Here is an 18,857-nt window from a genome sequence, read left to right as displayed (position 1 = left end):
CGCGTGCGCGCACACGCGCGTCGCTGGTCATGCCAAGCGCCAAATTTATCGTCTTACAAACACCTCCGGCGTCTACCGCGTGGTTTTGACCCCGGTCACGGATACTCATGATGTCATGTGGAGCCGTCACCATTTTATAAACACGGCCGATGAGTCACACACATTATTACTGACCTTGTGTCCACTAATGATGATGTCATATGCATTATTCATGACCCCGAGACTACAAGCACTGCAAACAGTGATGATGTCACAAATGTTGCCGGTGATGTGGCACGCACTGCTTTATCTGAATTTCGAGTGATTGATTAGTGGTGAGCATAAGGGATTCGAAACGTTTGGAACAAACGCTATCATAGAAAGCAAGTAATAGCTCTCATTGTAAACTGTAAATGCCATTTCAACGTAAAAAATACATCTTTTGTTTCCCTGCCAACACACGCCGCCCCCTCCCCCCCCTCCCGGGGACAGCCGCCAGAAATCCTTTAATATCAGGTAAAGACGATAAGCAGCTGTATTATGTTTCAAATCACAAATGTTTATAGACTCAAGTGTTTACAGACACAGACTCTGGGACCGGAGTTGTGGGCAGGAACTCATTTTGGGTGGGGGGGTTTGAGGTTCCCGACTAAAGCAAAGAAGTTTGGAAAGGATGAAACTGTCAATGTGGGGGGGGCAGGGGATGCTAGAGATGACCCGTCAAACAAGGGGGGTGGGGGGGGGGGGGGGGGGGGGTTTGAAGAGTATGTTTTCAGTTTTCTGGCAATCATCATCTGCATGCATTTGCAGTTCCGCGGAGGTGGTTGGTGAAGGGGGGGGTTTGCCTCCGAGCCTTCTGGGATACCAGAAGCAGAACTCTTGAGTTTGCGATGATTTAGTGCGGCAGGTTCAGCTCTGGCTCTTGCCTTAAATAGGCCGAGGACCGAGGACGAACTTCAGATTTAAACCCCCCCCCACCCTCCCCGAAAAGGGAGATTCCTGCTACAGCCGTGGAACAGCGGACGCCTCAAACAGAGCTTCTCTCATTCCTTGAGTGGCCGCCAGCCAGGGAGGATTCTGGGTAATATCCACCATCCTCCACCCCCCCTCCTCCCCCACCCCCCCCAGGCCTCCCTTCCTTTTATAGCAGAAGAATGGCTGTTATTTACAATAGCACATAGCCATTCTGCCGTGACGCTTCCTGTGAAAGTTGGTAATGCGCTGCTGGGGAGTCTGATAAATATAGGGCCTCTGTAAGAGCTAAGCAGGTTCAGAGAGAATGCAGCAAGCAGTGTAATGAGGTGGTACAGTGCAGTGTGGTATAAAGAGCCGGGATTCACATGAAAGCCAGTGTCCCGATGTGGCAGTTACACACAGAGCGTTGCAGACTGAGCAGGTGTGTGAGACATGGCAGGTGTGTGAAATGTGTGTCAGGTATCCGAGCTCTCCAAAGCTCAGCGAGCATGGAAACAGGGGTGTGAGAGGGGACAGGTGTGTGAGCTCTTATGGGTGTGTGAACCGAGTCATGTGTGGTGAGTTGGCTACAGGTGTGTGAGTCCTCTCCAGGTGTGTGAGGTATAACAGGTGTGTGAGTCCTCTCCAGGTGTGTGAGGTGTGACAGGTGTGTGAGCCCTCTCCAGGTGTGTGAGGAGTGACAGGTGTGTGAGTCCTCTCCAGGTGTGTGAGGTGTGACAGGTGTATGAGTCCTCTCCAGGTGTGTGAGGTGTAACAGGTGTGTGAGTCCTCTCCAGGTGTGTCAGGTGTGACAGGTGTGTGAGTCCTCTCCAGGTGTGTCAGGTGTGACAGGTGTATGAGTCCTCTCCAGGTGTGTGAGGTATAACAGGTGTGTGAGTCCTCTCCAGGTGTGTGAGGTATAACAGGTGTGTGAGTCCTCTCCAGGTGTGTGAGGTATAACAGGTGTGTGAGTCCTCTCCAGGTGTGTGAGGTATAACAGGTGTGTGAGTCTCTCCAGGTGTGTGAGCTGTGACAGGTGTGTGAGTCTCTCCAGGTGTGTGAGGTATAACAGGTGTGTGAGTCCTCTCCAGGTGTGTGAGGTATAACAGGTGTGTGAGTCTCTCCAGGTGTGTGAGGTGTGACAGGTGTGTGAGTCCTCTCCAGGTGTGTGAGGTGTGACAGGTGTGTGAGTCCTCTCCAGGTGTGTGAGGTGTGACAGGTGTGTGAGTCCTCTCCAGGTGTGTGAGGTGTGACAGGTGTGTGAGCCCTCTCCAGGTGTGTGAGGAGTGACAGGTGTGTGAGTCCTCTCCAGGTGTGTGAGGTGTGACAGGTGTATGAGTCCTCTCCAGGTCTGTGAGCTGTGACAGGTGTGTGAGTCCTCTCCAGGTGTGTCAGGTGTGACAGGTGTGTGAGTCCTCTCCAGGTGTGTGAGGTGTGACAGGTGTGTGAGCCCTCTCCAGGTGTGTCAGGTGTGACAGGTGTGTGAGTCCTCTCCAGGTGTGTGAGGTGTGACAGGTGTGTGAGCCCTCTCCAGGTGTGTCAGGTGTGACAGGTGTGTGAGTCCTCTCCAGGTGTGACAGGTGTGTCAGGTGTGACAGGTGTGTGCTCACTTGTTCCGAAGCTCTCCTCGCCACACAGTGAACATCTCCCAGAATCCATCAGGTTCCCAAAGAACCTCCAGCCGGCGGGCGTCTCGTACAGCGCCACCTTCAGGGACTTGGCCACCCTGCAGACATCAGAGGGAGAGTTAGGAGCCAGAATCACCCTGCACCAACTCTACAGCACTGACCAAAAACTCTGCCACCAACAGACCTCGTACTGCAGACTCATCCTGCACCAACTCTACTGCACTGACCAAAAACACTGCCACCAACAGACCTCATACTACAGATTACATACTCATTCTGCATAAACTGAACATCACTGACCCAAAACACTGACCACCAACAGACCTCGTACTGCAGACTCATCCTGCACCAACTCTACTGCACTGACCAAAAACACTCACTGCAAACAGACCTCATACTACAGACTACAGACTCATTCTGCAATAACTCAACAGCAGTGACTGAAAAAAACACTGACCACAGACCTCCTGCTGTAAGATCTAAACATGGACTCAGCCAAAAGAAACCAAAAGCACACTGAGCCGATATTTATATATGTATATATATATATATACTCCCTATTTATGGCGAGTTGATCATGATTCCAAGTTGGCGTAGTTGAACTACACAAGTAGACAAGTAGGTTATATAACAAGCCCAAGCCCATAGCTCTGCTATGCACACATACACTCATTCTCCCCCTGCCCTGTAGCAGAATACAAGCTGACTCCAGTTTTTTTTTTTTTGTAGTTTTTTTTTTGTAATGTTTTTTTTATGCTCAGGGGTAGGGAGCCAGAACAGCGTCGGACCAACTTCCTTCGTGGCTTTGAACGTCGAGCGGTGAACCCATCCGTCATCATTTCTGGAGGCCGTGCAGCCAGGAAAGCGAGGCCTCCCGGATCACCCTGAAGACGAAGGACAGGGCCTGGGACGTTAGCCACGTACCTCCGCTGTTCAGCGGTGTTTATATCGGCCAGCCGGGACGCCAGCGACTCCGCGTTCCAAAAAAAACGCCGAACGGTTATTCAACAGTTCTCTTGCGGCCGGTTGCCCCGGCCCGAAAAGCCCTCGACGACCTGACCGAGCGGTCACGCAGACCGGCGAAACAATTTGTGTCAGTGTGTCGTTTTTAAAAAAAATCTTCCTCCAGGGAAGACGAAGTAACCATGGGAACCGGCGCTGGAGGTCCAGCAGGGGGTGGTGTGCTCCCTCTGGACCGAGCATTAAAAAAAGTACCGCTCCAGTTCAGTGATGGGAAACGTAGTTTTTTTATGATGAGTGCGGCCCTTGGGGAGCAGCAGGATGTGCTGGCTTTCATTTTCACTTCCAAATCAGGCCATTTCAGACCCAAGACATCAGGCGAGGCGAGTTAGCTGTGTTGCCGACTCCTTTAATCGAATAACTAAGCTTTGAGTAACAATGAAAGCCAGCACTCTCCCTGTGGCGTTCCAAAGGCAAGAGTGAACACCCCTGCTTTTAACTCTCGCCCTCCCTCTCACACACAGGGAACTGACTCGCCTGAAGCAGGCAGGTTCAGGCACCGCAGAACAGGACAAACTGTACGTCCAATCGGCTTCTTCTAGAACGTCCAATGAGAGAGGGTGGAGGGAGATGATTTTCACTGATTCACAGAGAAAGAAGCAGGACCCTTGACTACCTTTGGCTTAGATTTCTCCCTTTACCTCCCTTGCTCTTTCCCTCTCCCTCTCTCTCCCACTCTCCCTCCCTCTCTCTCTCTTTTTCTCCCTCCCTCTCTTCCATTTCTCTCTCTCTCGCTCTCTCCTTCTCTGCACACGGGCTAGCCCGGCCAGTTTGGGTCTTGGAAAGGAGAGGTAACAGCGTTGCCCTTTGACCTTTGAAATAAAGCAATCCCAGGGAAGCTCCGCACGTCCAATAACTTAATAAGGAAAAAACAGCAGGAATCACCCTCCAGAGACTGCGCCATGCGCTTAAATAGACACTGAGAGAGAGAGAGGGAGAGAGAGAGGGCAGGGAGAGAGAGGGAGAGAGAGAGAGAGAGAGAGAGGGCAGAGAGAGAGGGAGAGAGAGAGAGAGAGAGAGAGAGAGAGAGGGCAGAGAAAGAGAGAGGGCAGATTAAGTGTGAGAGAGTAAGAGAGAGGGAGAGAGGGGAGAAACAGAGGGAGGAGAAAGAGCAGGAGAGAGGGAGGGAGAGGAGCCAAGTTTACATGTTGTTTGGCTCACTCCCCAAAGTAAACTGCAGACTGCCACTATCACCAGGAGTCCATTACCCATATCAGATAGATTTAAATGGGGAGGGAAAGAGAACCAGAGGCTTCTTCACTGGAAACCCCCATTAAGATGAATCTATATGGTCAGGCCACCCGAGTCCCCCCCCACCCCCCAAACACACACATCTCCCATCCGCTGTCCATGAACAACACCTTACAAATCCTGTTAAGAACAATCAGTGAGGGGGAGAGCCAATCAAAGCACAGCGTGGTTTGCCCTCCCCTCAAGAGCAGCGTCGTTCATTGTTGCAACATTTTAGCTTTCTGTTTCGAACCAAAATGACCTATAAAGACTTGTATTATGGAAAACAAGCCTTCCTTAAATTCAGCTGACTTAACTACATTAGCATGCAGTAAACTACATTGAGCTTTGATTGCATCATCCCCCCCTGGGTCCACAGTAAACATAAACTCCCTTCACATAAACACATGTGTACACAGGGAGAGATTCAATCCTTCATATTTTACATTTATTATATTAACAGTACATGTGTAATATATAACATTACAAGCATAAGTATACACAGACACACACACTCAAACACACCACACACACACACGTATTAAACAGTGAACATTAGAAAACCACAGCAATAAATATATGCAAAATATATACATACTATATGTCAAATACATGTAAAACTATAGTAATACATAATAACCACCCACTTCATGTTAAATGAGCAGATTAAAGCCTATTATTACAGTCTGTGACACAACTTGGCCTGTGAATGTCTATCTGTAAATCTTTAAAAGCACTAAAATGAAGAATGTCTGTTAAACTGATTGTCAGCCTAGGGTTGGTTTTGCCCACATATTTGAGAGGTCGCAAGGGTCTGTCAAAACATAACTGTTTATTGTCCCTCTCCACCACCGATGGTGGAAATAAACACGCTGAACTTTATCTGTAAAACTCAGGTATTTATGTTGCCTGCGCTCCAGCACTCACAGACATCCCTAGTAAGGAAACATCCTAAAAAACTGAGCCTTGGAACAGAAAATGAGAGGAAAATTAAGATGTTGTCGGACTCTGAGATTACGGCATCGCCCCCACGGGGGCCTTGGCAGGGAGAGGAAGGGCTTTTTGGCAGACAGACCAGCAGCACCAGCAGCAGGATAATGCCAGGAAAAGGCACTATAAAGCTGAAGGTAACCTGGGGTCAGCTCTCTCTCTCCCCTAACCATCACAATGCTCAGGCATAGATGTGCCTCAAATACTTCAAAGGCGACTATCGCACATAACCGTCAAATTTAAATTGTGAGGCATTTTACTGATCCAGTTCAGGTTTATGTACCTTTGACTAAGGCACTTGGGACTTGAACCTGCAACCTCTGTGACACAAACCCAGAAACTTAACTGCCACTCTATGCCATTTCACCCATCCTCTGTATGTCTGCATAGAAGCTCCCTGTTCGGGGAGCCTCGTGGCATAGCCTGTAGAGCACGGACCACATGCTCATTATGAGCTGCAAACATTGTCACGTGACTCTCCCTGTCTCTCGCTCCTCATTCTTCCTCCCCCTCTACACTGTCCTGTCCAATAAAGCTGAAAAACCCCTAAAATATTTTTTATTTTTTTTAAAAGAAGTTCCACACTGCTGTCTGTCTCCCTATCCATTGTGTTCTAAACCGAGACAGTCTGCATTGGCCACGCCCCAATACGACTGGTCAGAAGGAGCTGGCCAATCAGAACGCCCCTCGGCTGTGACCATATCAGCAGAGGAAAAAAGCTGAGCGGACGTTTGGCGGCTGGAGCGCCCCGTCGGTGTGTCCCTGACTCCAGAGAGACGGGTCGGGACGTCCCGCAGGGGGGGAACGGCGACCCGTGGCTCCACCGTAATCCTCGAGGCCCCCGCTGGCGAAGGGCGGCGGGATTTAAGAACAGGTGGCGGGGCTCAGAAATACCCCCCACACCCCCCTCCCCTCCCCTCCCCAAAGCAGACCCCCTCTGTCTGTCTCCCCCCTTCAGCGCTGGCTGAACAAATGGCTCACAGGTGAGAACAGAAGCACATTGACGGGCTTAAGTAGGTTCAGGGACTGTACAAAAAAACGACATGAGTTATAAGCCTACATGTCACACATGATCAACGCACACACATAATATACATATTGCAGAAATATCATCTCACCCAATGGACGCTGGGATAGGCTCCAGCACCCCCCGCTACCCTGCTCAGGATAAGCGGGTATAGATAATGGATGGATGGATGGATGGACAAATATCTACGCATGCAGATCCATCATGAACTTTATGTAAGAAGATTGCATAATGATTGGAGGTCTCCCTGAGTGACAAAGCAGTCCAGTGCAGCTCCAGGGAATTTCGAGTCAAGTTCTTTCCAGTGTACATCCTGGTAACAGGCACAACAACAGCCCCCGTCTGCCCTCACAACCCCCACCCCCCCCCGCCATCAAAACTCCACCCCCCCAACCCCCCCACCAACCCTCGCTCGCTCGCTGACCAGCAGATGTTTCCTTATGCGTCCTTGGCCCCCGGGCCGTTCCATCTCAGTTAAAAACGCACGGCCCTGCCCTAACCCCCCCACACCCCTTCACCTCCCCCCCCCCCCACCCCACCCAGGCACAACAGCTCCTTCCTGCCAAGAATAAAATGTCACACGTCTTTATCCCATCATCCCTTGTGTTCTGGGGTGGGGGGGGGGAACTGAAAAGTTCTGGACTAAAAAGTTTGCTTTGGCTACTATTTTAAGGGGGGCCACAGAGACTGCATATGTACATGGCTCCATTGAAATAATTTATAGGCCCGCTGGCTGGCTCGTCCTGTTACAGGCCGGGCCTGGGTTCCCTTCTCCTCCCTTAAGGGCCTGTTCTGGGTGACAAGAACTGGGAGCACAAAAAAGTGTGTGAGCTCCGCATTTTTACACAAGATTACACTGGTGACAGCGCATACACATGTGAGCAATGTTTCTCTCTCTTCCACTGAGATCCTGCTTTCCGTGAGGATAACATCAGCCAGCAAACAGGAAGTCAGCTCTTTTTCAACATTGTTATTGCACCTCCACACACACACACACACACACTCATGCACGCACACACACAGACCATCACAATTGCCAAGTCCCTCAGACCTACCTCAACTCGAGAACAAGCCCAATGAAACTGTCTGCACCGACACCTTTTTCTGCACCATAGAATAATCGTAAATACTGTCCAATGAGAGTCCATAATCTAAGATGACCTGTGACCTTAATTTACTCACATAACAGCAGCACTCGATGACTTTTTACACACATGAACCACTGGAGGAGGAGGGGCTTTTTATATACGTGTTAGCCCATGTATTGTGTGTGTGTGTGTGTGTGTGTGTGTGTGTGTGGGTGTGGGTGTGTGTGCATGTACAGTAACTGACTGACAGCACAAAGCGCATTACGGTGGGACGGGGCAGAACCCAAATCAGACGTGAGGTCATTTCCGAGCCAGCTGCCAGCGCTAACGCTTCCGAGCCGCCCCGCTGCCACCCCTCTCTCTCTCTCCTGTTACCGCCCGTTTCCCTGCCAACCGCCCGGTTCCCCCCCCCCCCCCCCGCGCCACGCCTCTCAGCGAGCGCGTCTACCAGAGACGGCGCCGCCGCCGCAGCCCCTAATGCGGACAGGAAGGCTAACCGCTATACCGCTAATGCGCTAAAAACGTCACCGGCCAAATCGACCAGGAGTTCATCTGCGCGCAATACGAACGGACGTAATGCCACTTATTTACGCAGTCTGTTCACTTATTGGACGTCAAACTCCGCATAATGTCAATGATATTTCCCTTTATCCATGCAGAGATGCAATTATTTATAGATATTCACAGAAGCAAATTCAGTACCTTTCCGGAAAGTTAGTCAGCTAGTCAAACTACAGTGCTACACTATCATTCCTAAAAGCACTGGGTATGACATGAATGCATACTAAATATGCGCTCTGTAATAATTCAAGCTGTCATGAATGCAGGAGGGATTTCTGTATAATGGGGTGATTATATAAGGGGGGGTTGGGGGGGGGGGGCTGGGCGGGGTTATTTTGGGAACCCCTGCACTCCATGCTAGGCTCAGCCTTTGAGATCATTTAGTTATTCATAGAGGATGAGTCTTTGACAAAGACTGTTCCCTGGATCCTCCCCCCCTGTTCCTAATGCTTTTCAGTACAAGACCAATGCCAAAGGGAGGGAGGGGTATTTGTGGCGTAAGGGGGTAGAGGTCGCAGAGGGGTGCGTGGTTGGGAGCCGGGGGGCGTGTTATGACATTTTCTCCAAAAACCGTCAGCCCCCAGTTTGATCAGGCTCCTTTGTGAGATGACTGTACTGACGGGCGTCAGGGACTGGTTCTGACCCAACAGTCCATTAAGTCAGGCTTCTTCAGAACCCCATTAATCACGCCCGCTCCCTCCTCGCCAGTTTGGCACATCAGCACGTCTCCGCGTTCCCTTGACGGGCACAGAGCAGCAAGGGCTTCTGGGAAAACTGCTACGGAACGCTAATGATGTGTGAGAACCAGAGGTCTGACTCATACCCTCCCTAAAAACCAAACCCCACTCACAGTCCCTTCCGTCTCTCTCTCAGCACCTACGATGGGACGGGACACCCTCTCACCAGACCACAGACACCTAAGACAGGCCACAGACGCACACTGCTGTCAGTCAGTAGTCCTGCACAGCTGCACTGCTGGCCTGTGAGTCATAGACCCCTGTTTAAAGCACCCGCCCCCCCCGCCCCAAACCACCCGCCCCCCTCCCCCCGTCCTCAGCGGGTGCAAGGCCGAGTCTATAATCAACCGCCAGGGGACTGGGAGGCTTCTGTCCTTAGATCACCCCCCTTACTTACACACATAATGGTCTCTTCCACCACTAACGCCCAGTGCCTCCATCTAGGGAGCCTGAACCATTCTCATTCCAGTAGGGGGGTTTCCCAGTGACTGGGAATGCATCACTTTTAACAGTTAAAGTTCATCCCACCTATCCCAGAAGAGGGAGAGGGAGAGGAGGGGGGGGGGGGGGCAGAGAAAGTGATTCAGGGGGTGGGGTGGTAAATGAAGAGTTGTATGTGTTTGTAGATGTGGGCATCTCCATCGGGAATGTGAGTTAACAAATGAAAGGGCAAATGGATGATGTACAGTATATATATCTGTACTCCCAGCAAAAGCTCGCAGCCATGTACTACCCACTCTTGACCTCCAGAGGGAGCCGCGTACCTGTCGAGGGCGGTGCTGGTGGGCATGCTCCTGGCGAAGCCGCGTATCCCCATCTGCCTGAAGTACGGGATGCAGGAGAGGTTGGCGGCTAGTACCGCCAAGGAGTCCGACGGGTTCACGAAAAATCCATTCTGACCGAGGATCATGTATCGGTCCTGCAAGTGGGGACAGTTAAATAACTGTTACTATTTATTTAATTAAATCTGAAATCTACTGAATATTCAGTCACCATGACTTGCTGGAAAATCCTTCCTCCAAACATTGGGATGAGAGTATTCTATATGACAACTCCTTTTAATTGTGATTGTGAGTATGCTATATATGCAACACCCCTGAATTGTGATGGTGAGTATGCTATATATGCAGCTCTCCAGATTTGTGATTGTGAGTATACTATATATGCAACTCCCTGAATTGCGAGTGTGAGTATAATATTTATGCAACTCCCCTGAATTGTGATTGTGAGTGTGCTTTCTGGCAACTCCACTGAAGCAGATACAAGCGTTTCCATCGGGAAATGTTGTGGAAATTTGGAACCAACAAAGCCGCTGTAAAACACAGACATTTCGCCGACTGCCAGTGCCAGATCAAAACCGTAACTACGGAAACCGTGCCGCAGAAACACGAAACGGAAATGGCTGAGTGACTCGTCTGTCTTTCTCAGAGACTAACAGTGTCGCCACTGAACATCCCCACTGGTCCGTTCAGGGGTCAGAATGTTCCAGCAAAACAAATTAATTCGGACGCCAGGCCTGAATTATTGCTATGGAGGCGAATCTGCGCATCCTGAGAACCAGAATCAACAGTCGCACTCTCCAAATAAGCGCGTTAGCCAAGGGAACCGACAACAAAGCGCATTACTGGCGGCCAGACAAAGAGACGGTTACCGGATTCAGTTAAATCTGTGTGTTGTTACTAGTATTGTATATACAACTAATCTAACCAGATGTAACTGCAACTAATCTGATGTAACTTCATTCATGTTTGTTCATCCTTATAGCTCCAAAAGTCCGCTCCGCTTGGCAAACCAGTCTTCCAATTTTGGCAATGCATTACATTTCCCATAAAGTAGTTTACCAACATCTCACAGGCATCATAGACGAATAATTTACGAAGAACTAAGGGAGTTCGAGGGAAACAGAAAATCGTAAAGATAACATCAAGTCGCCAGAAGCACGAACGCCAATGAACAAATATTTTTCACGTTGAAAAGAGTTTTTCCCACATTAATCATCAGGCATAATTTGCCTAAATCTCAGGAATGCTAACTCAAACAGGCTGTTAAACATACTGTGCACTGAAAATAGTCAAACTGGCCAGATGAGATTGCGCACAAGTTTAGAATCCTGTTTAGTTCATCTTATTTAATTATAGCTGTCAACTTTGGATGGCAGCTATACTGAAGTAAAGCAAACCAGAAATGATTATAAATGTGTTTAGTCTCTTTAGGCCAGAAATAAGTGAACACAGCCTAGCAAAGCTCATGGATAGGCTGCTGTTGGTGCTAAATTTGTCTGTTGGTTCTGCTTTCAAAACATGGTGGAGGTGGGTGACAGTTACCCCATCGGCGTCAAAAGCGGCGCCCAGGCCAAAGTCTCCGCCCTTCATGGACTCCACCAGACCGGTGGCGTGGGTGAGGGTGGGGTTGGGGTGCTGGCCCCCAAAGTCCTCCAGGGGGACGCAGTTGACGGCGGAGTTGGCGGGGGCCCCGAGCTCGTCGCACAGGATCCTCCTGACGTAGGGCCCCATCACTACGGCAACGGGACGGATCTGTGAGACTGTGAGGTACGTACACGCACACACACGCACGCACACGCACACACACTTACTCACACACACACACACACTTGTAGACTCTCACACATAATCGTGCAAACAGTCGCAGTGACACACACATGCGCTGAAAGAAAGAATGTATATGCATGTGCACACCTGCATGAAATCCTGCACACAAGCTCACAACAAATAAAAAACCAATACACAGAAAAACCTGTCATTTTGTCATGACTTAGTATCCACACTTTCCCTCTCATATTCACAAACACACACACACGCACACACACACACTTGTAGACTCTCACACATAATCGCGCAAACAGTCGCAGTGACACACACGTGCGCTGAAAGAAAGAATATACATGCATGTGCACACCTGCATGAAACCCTGCACACAAGCTCACAACAAATAAAAAACCAATACACAGAAAAACCTGTCATTTTGTCATGACTTAGTATCCACACTTTCCCTCTCATATTCACAAACAAACACACACACACACACACACACACACACACGCACTAATGTGGGCACAGCCTTAACAGTAGGAATACGCTTTAAGGAACCGGGAGGTTTGGTGTTCGGACCGACCCCCATGCATGGCGTCTATCCGGATCTTCAGCTGATCCGGGCCGGTCAGCAGCCCCTTGATGGCTCCGAAGTCAAAGAGCCCACGCAGCAGGTTCAGGTACACCTCCACAGAGTCCACTATCTCCACTACAAAACAAAACAAAACAAAAGCATGGCTTGCTCCACAGAGTCCACTATCTCCACTACAAAACAAAACCATGGCTTGGTAAATGGACTGCATTTATATAGTGCTTTTATCCAAAGCGCTTTTCAATTGATGCCTCTCATTCGCCAGAGCAGTTAGGGGTTAGGTGTCTTGCTCAAGGACACTTCGACACGCCCAGGGCGGGGTTTGAACCGGCAACCCTTCGACTGCCAGACAATCGGTCTTACCTCCTGAGCTATGTCGGCTTGCATTAGCTTCCCTCTACTGTAAGTGCAATATATGAATTTTTATTTCATTTTATTTTTTTTTTAGAAATGTCAGCTTAAATAAAGCATTGGACTTCAGTAAAAAATTAAATGCTGACTTGCATTCCTCCCAAAAATGGCCCTGGTTATACACCCCGTGTTCTACAGTATGTAAAAAAAAAAAAAAAAAAAACTATTTTGATTGGCCCACGGACAGAGGGGAGGCCCCTGATTGGACGCTTCTCTTCACCTCTGAAGGGCTTGAACTTGTTCTCCAGGTCGAACTCCTGGCGGCCGAGCCGGGAGAGGTCGATGCGGAGGTCCGGGCAGATGGCGAACTCCTCCAGCGTTCGGCTGACCTGGTGAATACGGTCCATCACCGTGTCCGGAGACGGGCCTGAACACAGAACAGAGGGCACAGACAGCATGGGGACACCTGGGCGCACCTGGACAAGGTGTGTGGTTCTGCAGACCACCGCATTAAACGATGAACACCCGTCTAATGCTAAAGGTAAGCCTTAGTACAATACATAAAAAACTAAAAACATAGTACAACGTGGAACTTCCCTCATATCTCTGTTCTCTGTCAGTGTCTACTTTAAAACATAAAGCAGTTGCAGTCGTGCGCGGAGAATTTTCGCCCTGAAGGAAACGGAAGCCAGCGGGCCCCGAGTGGCCCTCCTGCAAAGGCCAATGACGCACGAGACAAACCCCACTTCGCTCTATTTATACGAGCGTAAGATTGCAGAGATTCCACCCGGAACCCCGGGAGCCACACAAATAGTCGCCTGGGAATATTCGAGGGCGGAAGGTTCAGTAATGGCGGAGCGACGGGCGCGCCTGGAACGCCGAAGAGCGGAACATTTAACCCTTCGATCAATCAACGGAGGGACCAATCAACCAATCAAATGTCACTGAATGTAGTGCAGTCAACCACGAAGCGCTCGATGCTTACAGCAGAGAATCAGTACTAATTATAGGAGTGGACTGGATAAAACCGACTGGAAAGAAAGCTTACATTCAATGACGAAGAACAAAACACCAGGAGTAACTGGCTTAAAAATAATTACATATATTCAATCTGTGTAGGTGTGTGAACAGAAAACAACACATTTGCTCTAGTGGTCGTAGACAAGACAAACTAATAATAATAATAATAGATTAGCTCATAATTGTGGAAGTCGTAAATAGTGGAAGATTTCCACAGAATTTCCCAAATTGTTGAAGAGAGGATCATCAACCCTTTTTATGGTTTTATGGGGTTTTTTAATAGTTTATTTTAAATTGCTTTGAGACTCACACTGCATTAACATTTCCTTTTTTCCCCTCTGCATTTCACTTAATTTTTTTAAGTTGCCATAAAAATGTGCCTAGAAATCGTGGACCTGTGCTGTATTACAAAGGAAGGGCGATGTTGAGGTCACATGGTCATAAACGCTGGCCTCCGTCCTCACCTCCGTTGGCCACGTTGAATTTGATCCCGAAGTCGCCGCCGGGACCTCCCGGGTTGTGGCTGGCCGTGAGGACGATCCCGCCGATGGCCTTGATCTTCCGGATGATGCAGGACACGGCCGGGGTGGACAGGATGCCGTTGTGACCGATGACCAGCCGGCCGATCTGCGGGAGAGACGCCGACATCCCAGTTCTGCGTACTTTTCAAATGCGCTCGTGATTACGGGTCGGTCGGGAGGCCAGGAGCGAGACCGACGATCGCGGTGAGCGTGACAGTAAATGGTAAATGGACTGCATTTATATAGCGCTTTTATCCAAAGCGCTTTACAATTGATGGCTCTCATTCGGCAGAGCAGTTAGAGGTTAGGTGTCTTGCTCAAGGACACTTCGACACGCCCAGGGCGGGATTTGAACCGGCAACCCTCCGACTGCCAGACAATCGGCCTTACCTCCTGAGCTATGTCGCCCCACTATCCCACCGAGCAGATTTTTACTTGCACTTTGCTCATGGAGAACCCAGACACTGGAGTAAATGGTTGATTGTGCTGGCTGTAATATTTTGGGTGACAAAAGACTGAATATTTTACAACTGTGATTCAAACCCAAACCACAAATAGCCACAGATAGAGGATATTAAACATTGTGTTTAGGTAGCAACCCCCCACAGCCGTAAGGCAGGATTCTATGAGGACAGAAAGTTCAAGAAGGAACATACTTTTAGCAACCAGCAGTCGGAATGGTTAGCAACGGCTCACTGGCTCCACAAGTTATTTTTGCTACCGTGACCAACTAGGTGAGAACTTGTTGAGCCTCCCTTGACAAGCACCCGGCCTTTTGGTGCATCGGGCTGACAGCTCTGGGTGGGATGCGTGTCGGAATGCGTGCTGTGCGTCTTTTGTGAAGGGATGCGGGTTCAAATAATGCTATGCCGGAATGGCACACTGAATTATCAAGTCATCCTCCTGACTGATTGACTCTCAACTACACTACATCCAAGCTATATCTATTGCAGGACCACGTGAAGGATTGGAGTGCAAGGTGTTTCTCTTCGAACACAAAGATTAGTCACTGTCTTTCTTTGGTTCTGTTCCCTTCTTATATTAATGTGTTGGATTACACCACAACAGCCCACTTCGAAGTCCTTCAAGGAAGGTTTGACTTGCTTTCTACTGTTGCAAAACTGCGATTGGCCGGCCACCTGAATTACATCAAAGTTTGACATTTCCAGAGGAAGCCAGCACGCGTTTGTTTAAAGCGCGCGCAGAGGCGCATGGCTGCCATATAAGGCGCAGAACTGACAGGGCCGTCTAAGGGAAGCCAGCGCGTGCAGTAAAAAATCCGCAGCTCCAGGGAGCAGTCTAAATAATTTGTAATCCACAGAGAAGCGTTCTATAAATAAAGACGTGACTAAATGCTAAATAATCTGGAAATATAAAGGGGGAGGGGGGGATGTACATGCCAGTGATACCTGTCAGTACAATATAGGTTACACGATGTACCTCTGATTTGCAAAAGCACCATATCAGTACAATATATATACACCAATTCTGAAATTTAATGATACGGTTATATAAAAAAGCATTTTGATAAGGAAATAATTTAGAGTTTTTTATTTATTTATTCCAGCTTTGATTCGCCAGTAGGCTACTGGACTATATCCTCGCGACAGTTTCTCGTGCCCCAAGAGGTTGTTTTCGAAACAGGATAAACTTGGCATTCCACAGCACAAATAGGCTACCCAACGATAAACAAATAGCAGTACAGCGTCGTGGGATATCTGTGAGTGAGCGAGCCAGCCAGATACGGGTGCGGTCGCCCCTAGTCCTATTCTAGCGTTCGCAAAAGCTCATTCTTTTATCAAGATGTGGAGCGAGTTTTCTTTAAATGTAACTTAAAAAGCGACGAAGTGGTCTGTATTATGTGTTATTTACATGATCACAATGCAAAAATGGCAAAAAGAGACCGAAGAACGATACCATACCATGTCACTCATTGTTCCAAAGTTTATATGTCACATTTATTTATTTATTTATTTATTTAATTATATGTATGTTGGTTTATTTATTTATTTATGCGGATTCGCTTCGGTCTTGCCAATCAACCATCCGGCAACACAGCGTCTCATACGCTTCTAATCACAGACGGGCAGGCGACAGTGCAAAATATTTTAGCTGAATGATTAATTGAAATATTCCCACTTGGCAAGGAATCCTCACCGCCCTGTCCAAGCCGGAGGGAGGGAGTAAAGAAGGAGGGGGAAAACAGCGCTCATTCTGGAGGGGAGGATGGGAGAACAGAAAGGCACTGGACATTTCACCAATTATTTAAAACTTAATTCCTAAATTTCTTAATTCCTGATGATTGTCGCGTTCGTTTTGAGCATTCGCTTAACGAACATTTTTTGTTCAGTTTCAACTCCATTTCAATGCAATTCCGTTGTGTTTCTGTTCTAAGAGGTTGGCGTCTTGATGTACAAGCCTGGATACTCACCGCACCCCATCCCACCCCACCTCGACGACCCTTCTAAACACCCACTGATATCCACTACACGTTTTAGGTACCTATTCCTCTTTAAATCCACTTTATGGAGGCCCTTGAAAAAAATCTAAACATTCAGCTCCGCATAAACCGTGTTTGATTTTCAGCCACAACTCTACTGGCTTTTCAAGTAAAAATAATGTATTTTTAAAATGCCCAACAAAAAATAAAACTAAATCAAAGGCTAAGTTTTTCTATCAGTAGAACTGGGGGGAAAGTATGTATGTTGTTAAAAAAAAATACACCTAGCAAACAAATCATTGTACCTCTGTCGTTCAAAAAGGGGGCAACTGATAAATAAAATATTGCAAATAAACTTGCCGAATATTAATTAGTGGGTACTAGTCCCACTATCCAGTAAAAAGTTATTTAGTAGAGTACACTGCGCTCTTCATAATTCCCAAGTCCTTGGGTCTTACCCCGTTGGCAGCCGCCATTTGGACGACGACCTCGGTAGCGGTCCGACTGAAGTACCTGCCGTCGCTGCCCACCACCATGGTACAGCCCTGTCGGTCTCGCAGGTCGATGGAGGACAGCACGCTCTGGATGTAGTTTTGCAGGTAGTTTCTCCTGCTCTCGAACACCGCGGTCTTCTTCCTCAGACCGCTTGCGCCGGGTCTCTGGTCATCGTAAGGGGTCGTCTGGACGGTCAGCACGGGAATTGGATTCGTGTCCATCCTTTTTTTTTTTTGTTATTATTATTTCTTTATTTTGGTCAGAACCAGCCGGGGTGCGAACGAAACTGTCCCTCGCTCAGCAGCTCTTCTTTGAGGTCCTCTGTCACCTTCACAAAAAACTGAGAAAGCCAAAAACTATTACAACAGTCCACCGCCACCGTCCTCTTCTCTTCAAATCGCCTCACATTAGCTAGCAAAGCCACCGACGGTAGTTAACGGAACAGAATAGGAGTCCTTCAACAATATCTGAGAGTGGAGAACACAGGATCAACGCGCGGGCACTGTCGCGAGTTCCAGGGGGCGGAGAAGACAATAAAAGTGGCCTATTATTGCCTTGTAAGCTCGCTCTTTGGCAACAAGTGAGCGCCTTGACTCGTGTGCCTCTTGTACAGCAAAGAAATCTGAAGTGCGAGCTCTGTGGCCAGAGAGAAGCTAACTGAGAGCAAGTCTTCCGTTTGTCAACACCCCCCGTTTCATATAAGCCTTTCATCAAGGACAACAGCCTGCCAGAAAATTTCTGGGAGGGCCAAAAACGTTTGCAATCAGCTGCGAGCCGTGCCAAAAATAGCCAACTGAGCGCAGAGAGAATTGTGCATAGCGAACGCTGTAACTGGATGCGTTCTCTGTTCTCCCGAACACTTGTCATACCGAGTCAAACGTTGTCAGCGCGCGGCCACCGATGACAATCCACATCCTGTCATTGTAATAAGCAAAACAGAACAAAAACCGTCACTACCGATGATGACATTAAAGAACCGAAGCAGTGTGCGAAATCACGAGGCGGCAAAAGTAGGCTACTGCACTTAAACTTTATGATTCGATGGCAAACAGATTTTAAAAATTCAAGCGCATTTCCGTATAATAAATAAATTAGTAAAAACATTATCAGTTAAAGACATAAATATATATCTGCCCATCCCACCATCACCCGCATATCAGTATGCACATACTGATACGGAGCTGTATCGTTGCTGTTATTGAAATAGAAATAAAAGTAAAGAATAAAAATAAAGTAACCCATTATTTGCATATTTCTTTTCCAGTTTGCACAAGTACGAAGAGTGTGATTTTATTGGGCAAGAAAGTACTCCAAATAAGTACTGTAGGAAAAGTTTGGTCGATAGCACAACCTTGAGCTAGAAGACGCTATTACAACAGGAACTTTATCGGGCCAAAGTGACAGGTGGCATCATCACACCATGGATATATGAACATGGAAAATAAATAATTTTATTGTCACATATTTTGAGCGAATTCATGCTGACCACGGGTATCCCACACTTGAACAGCAAGTAAAAACTTTATACGATACAATTAATACGTCACAATCAGTTTCGTAAACTCAACAACTTTCTATCGTTTAATTTTGTCCAAAAGTTAGAATACACTTTGGTACCACTGAAATTTGAAAAGGACAAGGTCATGAGGCGTTTTATTCTTATGAACTAACAAGC

At 48.1% G+C, this 18,857-nt stretch overlaps 2 protein-coding genes across 2 annotated transcripts in view; both read right to left on the bottom strand.

The window, feature by feature from the left end:
• pgm5 (phosphoglucomutase 5) overlaps positions 1-17,929 on the bottom strand; it is a 28,239-nt gene extending 10,310 nt beyond the window's left edge. The window contains exons 1-7 of the mRNA XM_064296912.1: positions 17,146-17,929; positions 14,191-14,353; positions 12,987-13,133; positions 12,347-12,472; positions 11,539-11,729; positions 9,979-10,133; positions 2,544-2,659 (exon numbers count right to left, since the gene is read on the bottom strand). Of these exons, the coding sequence (XP_064152982.1) occupies positions 2,544-2,659; positions 9,979-10,133; positions 11,539-11,729; positions 12,347-12,472; positions 12,987-13,133; positions 14,191-14,353; positions 17,146-17,403 (1,156 nt within the window). The 5' untranslated portion in view covers positions 17,404-17,929. The remainder of the gene's footprint in view (positions 1-2,543; positions 2,660-9,978; positions 10,134-11,538; positions 11,730-12,346; positions 12,473-12,986; positions 13,134-14,190; positions 14,354-17,145) is intronic.
• Positions 1-18,857, bottom strand: part of cbwd (COBW domain containing) — a 244,096-nt gene that overhangs the window by 202,942 nt on the left and 22,297 nt on the right. The gene's annotated exons all lie outside the window — the stretch shown is intronic.

This window comes from Anguilla rostrata, chromosome 10 (assembly GCF_018555375.3).
Source record: "Anguilla rostrata isolate EN2019 chromosome 10, ASM1855537v3, whole genome shotgun sequence".
Lineage (NCBI taxonomy): Eukaryota > Metazoa > Chordata > Actinopteri > Anguilliformes > Anguillidae > Anguilla > Anguilla rostrata.
Note: the sequence above shows the minus strand (reverse complement) of the source record. Positions and strands in the feature narration are given on the sequence as shown.